Source organism: Pundamilia nyererei, unplaced genomic scaffold (genome assembly GCF_000239375.1).
Source record: "Pundamilia nyererei isolate P.nyererei 1_Seehausen unplaced genomic scaffold, PunNye1.0 scaffold00128, whole genome shotgun sequence".
Taxonomy (NCBI): Eukaryota; Metazoa; Chordata; class Actinopteri; order Cichliformes; family Cichlidae; genus Pundamilia; species Pundamilia nyererei.
This window is the reverse complement of record NW_005187529.1, coordinates 578,695-589,719: the sequence shown is the minus strand read 5'-3', so window position 1 is coordinate 589,719 and position 11,025 is coordinate 578,695. Positions and strand designations below refer to the sequence as shown.

The 11,025-nt window shown below is 40.7% G+C and overlaps 1 protein-coding gene across 3 annotated transcripts in view; it reads left to right on the top strand.

Moving 5' to 3' along the window:
• The window catches only part of LOC102204136 (RNA-binding motif, single-stranded-interacting protein 3), a 158,710-nt gene that overhangs the window by 33,443 nt on the left and 114,242 nt on the right, over positions 1–11,025 (top strand). For 2 of the 3 annotated variants that reach the window (XM_005743147.1, XM_005743145.1), the window contains exon 1: positions 8,825–10,017. The exons of the other annotated variant lie outside the window; for it this stretch is intronic. In XM_005743147.1, coding sequence (XP_005743204.1) covers positions 9,943–10,017 — 75 coding nt within the window. In that variant the 5' untranslated portion in view covers positions 8,825–9,942. Of the gene's footprint in view, positions 1–8,824; positions 10,018–11,025 lie in introns of those variants that run through there. 3 annotated transcript variants of the gene reach the window in all.

Here is an 11,025-nt window from a genome sequence, read left to right as displayed (position 1 = left end):
ATTCTTTAAGCACCGGTTCGAGCACCGTTTAAGCACTGGCACCGTTTCAAAAGTACCGATTTGGCACCGGTATCGGATAAAACCTAAACGATACCCATCCCTAATTATGAGTGATATATTATTCCATAAAGTGGAAGAAGTGGAGGTACAAAATCGACCCCCTATATTATGTTGTGATACCACAACAAAACACAGAAGACATCTTGGTATTAATCCAACTTGTGCACTTTTTAATTGTGAAGTACCACCCCGTGTGCATATATTACTGGAGCAAAAGATCCATGGGGAGTTTTGCGCTGACACAGCCCAGGAAGATAATGTGATACAGACCACAGTGACGTGAAACTAATCAGAATGTGTTCATCTTCAGCAGGAGTAACTTAATGAACTTCTGCAGTATCTGATGCAACACTTCTCTAACATTAATAAAAGCTTCATCTCCTGTCTGATTTGCATAATTGTTAAAATGAATCCACTGACGCGCTGCTCTTTTTTTCATTTTTAATAAAATGATGATCTGTGTTAAAGTGAGCCATCCCTTACTGTTGAGATGGGAGGGGAGAGGGAGGGAGAAGAAAAGAGCATGGGAGGAGTGGGATTTGTAAAGGGGCCTAAGGTGATTTGTCACAGTTTTGATTCAGTCATGTAATGAAGCATACACTGTTGTACAAGGGGTTATTGGTTTGAAGTGATATTTCATATGGCCTTATGGCAGTGGAGGTGGTTTGGAATTTTTCCCATATACTGTAACACAATCTCTCCACTAACTTGTCTGCCTGTCTCATTGCCTGAAACATGAACGTGTGTCCTCTGTTCTTAATCTGCTTCTTGCTGTTGTCCATTTAAAAATGCTGTGCCTCATATTTCAGAATATTTTTGCTAGTGTCACTTGCTATCATAGATGCTTAAGTAAAAATACTTAAAGTTGGTAAATGGACTGGTTCTTGTATAGCGCTTTTCTACTCTCACTGAGCACTCAATGCGCTTTACACAACTTGTGCATTCACCCAATCATGTGCATTTACACAAGCACTTATCTAAGGTTTTTAGTGCTTCTATCTAACATTCACTCACATTAATGCTCTGATGGATGCATCGGAGGGCAACATGGGGTTAGTATCTTGCCCAAGGATATTTGGCATGCAGACTAGAGCAGACTTGGGATTGAACCACCAATCTTGCGGTGAGTAGGTGTCCCGCTCTACCAACTGAGCTAGAGCCATCCCATTATTTGTGTCGTAGAACTGAAGATGATTTCCTGATTTATTTAGAGGTGCTGTATGTGATTAGTTTCAGGCTGAACATTACATTAGGATTAGACTACCTACAGCACAGTACAGCTACTGCACTAACAGAGTCATGCATTCTGTCTGTCAGTACTTCTCCAAAGCGTCGGAATACTTTAGATAAGATCTTACATTACTTAAAATTCCATGTATTTGGATTAACCAAATCTAACAACTAGTATCTGTTATAAGAAAGACTAGAATCTGAGCTAGTCTGAGCCGACATTGCCCCAGTAAGCCTACAGGCATTTTTGCAGGTTAAAGACAAGTGTTGGCTAGTATCATCCTGTAACATTTCTCAGTATAAACCCAGTCAAAGCCAAAATGACTGTCAATACATTCAATATTGGTGTAGGAAATAATTATTAAAAATTGCATTTATTTTCTTTTTGCTGCAAGCTTTCTCCACATTATCTGACATTACACCAGACACAAAATAACTTTCCTTGGCAACAAAACAACAATATAATAGCTACATAATGGGGACCCTTGAAATTAGTTTTAAAAAAAATTTTAATTAATGGGGCAGCATACAAGTGTTCTAGCCTCTACACATGCTGAAGAAGGATGACAATAAACACAGTAAAAACTACAATGGTGACTACTGCAGCTGCCAAGATGGTGCCAACCTGACTTGTTGATGAAGGCAGTAAGAGTTGGGTATGGAAATACTTTGGTCATCCACCTCAAAATGCAAAGGGGAATAACTGATCCCTAAAAGGAAATATACAATAAACATTAGGTTTAGTAAAGCACCTAAAAACCCAACTACCTGATTTATTCACAGATTTCAAGATGAATGAGTTTCAGTCAATATCCAGCAACATCCAAATGATCATTCTCCTTATGTTACTGCGAAGTATGCATTTCCATTTAGGTTGGGAAAGCTGGCATTGCAGTTGTAAAGTCAGCTACATCACAAAGGCTATAATATTTGTAATGGCTCATGTCATATAAATGTTTAAGATAATTTGATGTAAATAACTTGTCCTGTGAGCAGAATCTTAGCATTTAAATGGTGTGCTATAACCATGCCATTCATTTAAAAAAAAAATTAAAAATTAAAAATTATTTTTAAAAAAAAATTATTGTTTTTTTTTAAAAAAAATTGTTTTTTTTAATCGAGGATTTTATGTTTAGGTACATGGAATAATATGTATCAAATTGGGTGTGAAAAATTGTGTAATTATACTGGTATTGGTATTGACTGCTAAACTGTCATTCCAACTTACAGTAATACTTACAATATACTCTGGTAGCCCATTGACTGAGTTTAGCACTTAATCTTACTTCTTATCAATACTTTGAGGCAGCGTGTGGCTTTACTTACCTCTGCTATTAAAGAAGTCTTTGAGAATGTGGGAAGGTGTAAAGATTCACTAAATTTCAAGACTTGGATATTAACTTCAAGACATTTTATTTGTATATTCACATTATTTACAATTGTATTTTTAAAAAAAAACAACAACAACAAATTAATTAGTACATAAAGGAGACCCAGTTGAAATAGATGAGTGGCAAATTAGATCAATGCAATAAATCAGCAGGGAAGTTTTGAATTGCAGGTGAGATGTGTAACTTTTGGTCTTTCCTAGCTGCTACATTAGAGGCTTGAATCAGTCTTTGTGTCCTACATCATCACACAGCAGGAGCAATCTGAGGTATCAGGGGGGAGGAAGAGCAGGTTATTAAACCACCAGCCTTACCTGTGTTTAAGATAAGATAGAACTTTATTAATCCCTCGGGTGGGTTCCTCTGGGAAATTCGGTTTCCAAAAGCACAGCACCGACAGAAGTTACAGTTGCCAATTCACTTTCTTTAAAATCTTCAGCAGTACTGACAATGTGCAAAAAACAGTTGAGAGAATGTGGCGTAGATGTAAACACACAATGCCAATGATATCATTTCTTTAGGTCTAATTTCTTCCCTTTTGAGTTCCTAGATTGAGGAAACCGTTTATTCTGCATTCTGTGTAGTCCCCATGTTTGTATCTCAGGAGACTCACAATGAGACAAATTTCCTCATGCTGTGTGTGGCAATTGGATGTAATAGTCCATTTACCACTGTAAATCTGCTGTGTGCGAATACCACTGTGTGTGTGCGCGTGTGTGGTGATATCCTGGCAAGTGTTTTTCCTGAATCCTACCAGTGCAGCTTCTGTAGAGGACTATCATCATCATATGACCTCTTGTATTTTTCCAGCTGTATCTGAACTAACATGTAAGGATTTGACTCTTGTTTTTTCTTCTTTTTTTTTTCCTCACTCTCTTTTGTGGCTCAGTGTTTGTTATACATCTGGTGGTCAGTGATGAGAGAAACGCATCCCTGAGACACAGCATGGCCTTTCCTGCTCCATTTACAAACTGCTTTGATGTCTGTTATTTGTTAAACATTGGACTTGGAAAAATCCTTAGAACAATGTCCTTTTTGTTAAGAAATGCAGATGCAGCAGGGACACATTCAGTCTGTAGAAACTGGCTGAGAATTAGATTGTGCTTATAAGTCTGTTTGATATTAAAATTAAGACAATTAACTGGCGTGAATTTACTATAGTAATTAAGGCTGTCCTGTCACTGGATAAGGTAATTAGGAAGCTTTATTCTGGCAGCGTATGGAGTGAGATGTAAAGATTGTGCTGCTCATAATAGAACTATGCAGTTGTGGAGGAATCAATTCCCTCTCTTTCGTAAACTTCAGTGTCAGCAGAATCTTAAGAATTCATGAAACATTCGGTTGGTATGCTACTAATATTACACACATACACATCCTTTGGCTCCTTGTATGCATTGTTTTTTGGCATTCTGCACATGGTGTTGAATGAATGTGCAACCTTACTCGATCAAACACTGTGTGTGAGAGTCTGACAGGGAATGGATGCTCTTTAAAGGTATACTTACATAATTTCTGCTGCTGGCAGTTTCTCACAAATCGCTTGTTTTATTTCCCCAACATAATAAAAATAGTGATTTGATCATTTGAAATGATTCAAGATTGGACATGATGGAATAGAATTCTGTGAAAACTACCCAAAATTATCTGCTCAAATCAGCTTTCCTTTTAATAAAACTGTTGAGGCAGTTTAGTTTCCTAAACTTGTGAAATTGTTGAATATCTGTTGCAATTTTCTTTTTTTATGATTACACTAAAACAGATCAGGCACATTATGATGATCATTAATGGAAATGCTTTTTTTATTTTTTATTTTTTATTTATACTACAGACTCACCTGTCTGGTATAGAAAAGTGTTCAGGAGTAACTGTTTGCTCCTGACAGTTGATTTTAGAGCAGAAAGTCTGTCGATTTGGGGATGTTTAAATGGATCATGTCTAGAGACTCCTACGCACACAGCAATAAACTACCCTTCAAGCCTCATTAACATTTTGTTAACCTGGATTGCATGAATCATCTAGAGCTTCTTTATTATCCTTCGGAAAGTTTAAGTGTTTAAACTGTCTCAGATGCCTTGTTGTTTATGGACAAGTGGTGTTATTAAAATATGAAAGTTGCCATTCGCACATTAAAAAAAGACTTTGAGGCCTCTTCCTTTGAGTGTGAGGAAAAAATGAGTGTGAGAGTTGGTGATGCTGCTTTAGCTTGGCTAATTTGATGTCCTGCTTGCCAGAATGGTTGCCATGGTTAATGTTACAAATGTAATGTAGCAAAGTCCAGCACTGTTAAAGTTTAAAGCAACTATAGTAAAAATGACCTTTTGAGCCTAACATGAACAGGTGCTAGCATGCTATAACAGTAGAGGGATGTCAATGTTAGCCTTCAGCTCAGAGGAATATTGTTTCTAAGCCTCATAGAGCAGCTTGTATGGTTATAAAAATATGTGGCATCATATTTTAACTTAACTTTTTTTCTTTTTAATTGAAGAGTGTGTGTCAAAGCAGGAACCTGTTTTCTTCATGCAAAAGAGAAATCTTGATGGTTTGTACTTGTGCTTAATTGCTTGTCGGCTAATGACTTCAATCTGAGTCACTTGTCTCCCATTTCAAGTACATCATACACACTGTAAGATGAGCAGCCATTTATCTGATGACTTACTACCTTCCAGGATTACTTTGGGTTGAAAAGAATTTGATTTTATGGTTAGTAATAATTTACTGTAATGAATAATCACAGGTTCTTTAGAAGAAATAGTCTAAAACTAAGTGGTTGACAGTATATAAGCAAATTTGAAGACTAAACCATGCAAAAACAATTCTTAAACATCACCTACATTTGCACAAAAACACAATTGTAAAGATCAAGTTATTTTGATTACCTAACACTCTTATTGTATTGAAATAAATGTATGCACTCCTGATGACACATTTGTTTCAGAAGCAGAGTAAACAAGCTCAATTTGTCAAATGGTTAACAAGGCAGATGAAAGGGATTTACAGTGCTGAATTCAGACTTGCCTACGGGCACGATGAAAGGTTAGAACTGTGTTGCACACTTTGACTCAGACCTGCATTCACACATCAGTGCTAAGGTAAGACCGGTAAGATTTTCCTCAATTAACTCTTGAAAACCCAGTTAGATCCTAATAAGAGCTTTATTTGACCAAGCGGTTCTGAGGACTACCTGGTGGTAAATACCCACTGGGGAAATTCCCTGGAAACAAGAAACCTTTTTAATGTTTGTTTTTGCGTTGCTGAGAGAAATTGGATGTTATAGCTGGCCAGCAGTTGGTGATGCAGCATAACCTCTTCTTTTATTTCCTCGTTATCCAGTTTCACCCTCTGTTTTCTTTCTACGTTGCTTCCCTGTGTGGTGGATGACTATAGGGGAGTTACGTGGAATTGGTAGTGAAGATTTAGAATATTTCATACTGGGTCAAAGTTGCCCTTCATTTCATTTATTGTATACACACTCCACAAACCTTGGACATTAAATTTGTTGTGTTTTTCTTCCATTTTTAAGGACTGTGTTAAGAGCTTTTGTTAACATGGGTAATATGTTGGCAGTGGCTGCTGGAGCTGCATCAGTGTGTTCACCAGTCGCCCTACAATTAAATCTGTACCAATTACACTACGCCTATGTCAGTAAGAACTCATATTTTGTACCTTCTCTGTAGTAAGAGCTAAAAGAGGACAATAAACTGAGTCCTAACACTACAGTGGTCTCTAATTCATGCATTTTGGACACGGGACACAAGAGAATAGTTCATCCAAAAGTCAGAACTATAAAAAGTTCTCCGGGTTCAGAAGTGCATAAACTCTGACCTGAGTGTGCTTGATCCACAAAAGGCTGTAAAGATCATCGTTATCAGTGGTATAGAATCTTTTACCCATCTCTTATATATGGAGCAGTGTTTATGTTCATCCTCCATCTGTACATAAATGTTGCAGGTCTGCTGCTAAGGGCGGTGGGTAGATTCTTGGCATCTTTACTCTGCATGTCGAAGTATCCTAGCGCAAGATGCTGAACTCAATTACTCCTGATGCATACGAACAATGAGTGTGTCTGAATGTTAGGCGTAGAAAAAACAGTCCTTGTTTGTCCATTTCTTTTTGTAGCATGTCCTTATTTAGGCAAGAAGCATGGTGCACCAGCCTTTAGCCACTCTATCACCAGTCTGTTGCAGGGGAAGACCGCATGAATGCACGTGTCTTCACAATTTTGACGTTAAACAGCCCAACACAACAGTTTGTTTCAGGGTGACTTACAGCACCACATATCAACCAGTTACCTCAAGATTCTTAAAAGTAGAGATGGTGTCTGTCTTCCAAATCCAAACTGGAAGCTGGTTCCACAGAAGAGAGGCCTGGAAACTGAAGGCTCTACCACCCATTCAACTTGTAAATATTGAGTATCTAAGGCCACGGGTATCCTTAAGGTGAAGAAAAGCAGGAGCATAAACATCATTTTCTCCTCTTGGGTTTTCCACTTTTGTGAACTATGGGGAAAACAACGAAACAGGGATTGGTTTGGTCAATAATATTTAGTAATTTCAAGGACCATTTCACTTTCATAGTCTTTGGTCGAGAGCCATGTTTCTCAAACATTATGTTAGTAGTAGTAGTAGAGACAAGTGTTGCTGTCTTTACCACTACTGCCAAAAAATACTCTGTGACAATGGGAATAGTTCAACAGTCAGTTTTAGTAAAGTACGTGAAGTTTCCCTTTAAACCAGAGAGGGAGATGCTACAGTATATTTTTAAGGTGAAAAATATAATTTTGGTTATCCAGTTTTGCTTAACTGGTTTGTCCTGACCAGTATTGCTGCTATTATGAAAACCTTATATGGTCAGAAGCTGTTATGTAGGAAAACGGTTTCATCTTCAAAATATGTTCAAAGAATAAAGTTATATTAGAATTTCAGAGCAACACTCAGTATAGTTGTTACAGTTTGGATTTTGCTGAATATGTGACTTTTTTATGACTACAGTGAGTGTAAACTAAGGTAGACCGGCCGAATGTTATTTGAGTTAACTGACCAGAGCAATGACTTCTCTACTCACCAGATTAGCCCGACTTGCTTATAACTTGCACGACTCACTCAAACCTGTGGAGAGTGGTATGAAAAAATTAATGTACATGTAGGCATAGTGACAAATGGCTCTTAGAGGAGCCCACAATATTAATGTGTTTTTGCATCACAGGCTGTAAAGTAGTTTAATTGCCCACAAGAAATGAAGCTCTTATCTAAGAGTTTTCATGTATGCTTTCTGTTCTTGTACCCCCTCTTTCCACTGCAGTGCATTGTCTGCCAACCCTTGTATCTTTCTTTCTCACAGAGAGCTGTAGTCAGAGGGCAGAGCAGCCTTTTCATGCATGGCTCACTTTGCTTATGTAAGAGCACTACTTAAACCTGGTTACATCACATAACAGGCAGCACTGTGTCAGTGGGTCACTGTGCCATACAACCACTGAACTACATACACCCTCCATGTCGGGCCCTTTTGCTGACATGTGTGAAAGTAGCATTGCTGTGTGCAGCAAGGCATCCTGTGCAGTTTGGAAGGGACTGTTTTAAGCTTATAAGCTTTTATGTATTAATTTATCTCTGCTGGTTATATTAGATAATCTCAACAGTCTGTTTAAACCAGGATGGCATTAATTAATCACGTACATGTAGTGAAAAATGACCATTTTGCTGCTCAATTGTTGCTGCACCTGTAGGGTGCCAGCAGGGGGTCCTCTGTTTTCCAAATATTCTTTATGTATCCTCGTTGCACTCTTCACCCCAGCTCACACCGCCACCCACCTCCACCTTTCAAGCTGAGCAGCCCTTATCGGTCTTTCTTTTTCTCATATTCTATTTAGCACAAACACACTCACAAGGGCTTGGAAGAGGGCAGGACCAGCCACTCCCACTGTTCTATAGTTCCATCATAAACACAGAGGGCGAGAGAGCCAGACAGCGAGAGGAAGAGAGAGAGCGAGGGAGGAGCATAGCTGCGCTGAGCCGAGCCCCTCTATGCCTCAGCACGCACAGTGGAGCAGACGCCAACAGCCACACAAACACACTCCCCTCTCAGTTACATGCACAGTCACACACATACCGCACGCACGCACACACCACCACCTCCACCACCGCTGTTGCCGCCACCACTTCCACCACACACACACAGTGACGGCTGCCAGGCGCAGTGGGAAGCAAGCCGTCAGGGAGTGAGCTTGAGAAGAAAGAGAGGGGAAGAGAAGAGAGTTGGAGGGGGCACCTTGTGGATCAGAAGGGATTTTCCTCTGTGTGAGTGCACGTCTGGATAACGCCATCTGCTTCTTCCTCAGCTAGAGGAGTTTTCACCACGGCTTTTTCCTTTTGCTCATCCTCCACGCCGGGCTTCAGCAGTATCTACCTATCTATCCCCGGAGCTTAACAAAAGAGGGAGGGAGTGAGGAAAAAAAAAAGGCAGTCACAGCTTCAGCTCTAGACCACCCTCTCTCCTCCTCCGCCTCCTCTTCCTCCTCCTCCTCTTTTCTCCCCAGCTCCACATCCATGTGTGAGTTCATCGCTGATTTCACTGTCTTTTAAGGATAGAGAAGAGGACAGCGTGTGTTCTCCAGGATACAGCAGAGCTCCCAGAGGGATCAGGGTCTCGTCTGGTACACAAGAGGGGGAGGAAGAACGAGACAGGGAAACGGATACACAGGAAGAGAGAGAGAGAGCTGGAGAGAGACAAGAGAAAGACACTGGAAAGCAAATTAAGGGGCATGTTCAGGGCAGCACAGAAGAAGAGTGAGTCTAATTTTTAGAGCGGAGTGTGCAGGGAACCGGCAACCGAAACCCAGCCGTTCATCCCTCCTCCTCCTTATCATCCTCTTCTTCTTCCCTCTGCTTTCCCCCCCCTCTCAGTCAGGCTTTTCAATTCCCTCTATTGTTTCGCGTATTTCTGCTATCCTTTCATATCTTCCTTTCCTCACTCCACACCTCCTTCTCCCCAAACCTCTTTCTGCTGCCACTCCGGAATCTCTTTCCAGACCCACGCAAGGAATGGTTCTGTGAGATTCCCTTTGAGCTCTCAGACAAGTAGACGGACTAAAATCTCAAGCACTATCTGTTCTTCTATCCATTCCTCCTTCTGCGCGTGTATCACCTTCACCAGTGAGAGGAGAGCGTTCTCTCTTCATCCCCCACTCTTGGAAGCAGTCATTTAAAGAATTCAGGCCATCCCCTCGGAAGTGATCAGCCTCCAGGACCTTCAACTGGATTCCAGCTACATGGGAAAACGTTTGGAACAGCAGCCAATGTACCCCCACTACACCTACTACTACCCCCACTATCTCCAGACCAAGGTAAGATGGTCAGCAAGGTTTGACTTATTGTGTTTCTGTGTTGCAAATGTAGATCAGCGCTTTGTCTTAAAACTGTTGCAAAATTGCACTCTTCAACTCCCCTTTTAAAGTTTCGCCTTCCATATCTTGTATCTCTTTAAATCGTTCCTAACCAGTGTGAATCAGTCCAGAGTGTCGAAGTTGTTGCCCCCCCCCCCCCACACACACACACACACACCTTTGTTGGGTCACGTTCCTAAGTCTGTGCATCAGGATCCAAAGAGTGATTGTGGCATATCTCAGGCGATCATTCTTGCCTGTGTTTTACAAAACCAGCAAACACTGAATGACGGTAAAACGAGCATCAGTGTATATATGCTGGGATTGTCTTGGAACAGAGCGTGCTAAATAGCACTCTGTCCCTTGTCCCCCATCTGCCTTTAAGCTGGGAGATATTGATGTCACTCAACTGGATTTTTTTCCCTTTTCCAGCTGTGCTGAGTGCTTGACCCTCTCCTCCCTTCTCTGACCCCACCAGCTCCAAGTTCAAGTTCAGGGCAGGAGGCCCATCCTTCCCTCAATCCTTATATTCCCTCCTACTTTGTCCCCCAACCCCCACCACCCTGAGAACTCCACCCTGTACCCCTCCCTTCTCTGGCAGTCCCTAGTCCATGCAACTCACCCATTATGATATGTTGTAGAAATGATTGATGGAACCTGATTTACTTCTCGGATTACCTAGAATGCAGAAAAACAAGCTTAGTTTATTTATTTTTTCCCTCCGCTTTGTCAGTTTGATCCCAGTATTCTCACGCTCGCATAGAATGCATACACAGAGCATCTTGATAAATTCATTTCACACATGCACGCACTGACATGTACTGGTTCTTCTACCACCGAGAAGGCAGAAAATGGGTTACGAAGGGCCTGATCGATAGCTCCTGCATCATATCACCCGCCATTCCATCTGTCTGCTCTGATTCGTGTGTGTGTGTGTGTGTGTGTGTGTGTGTGTGTGTGTGTGTGTGT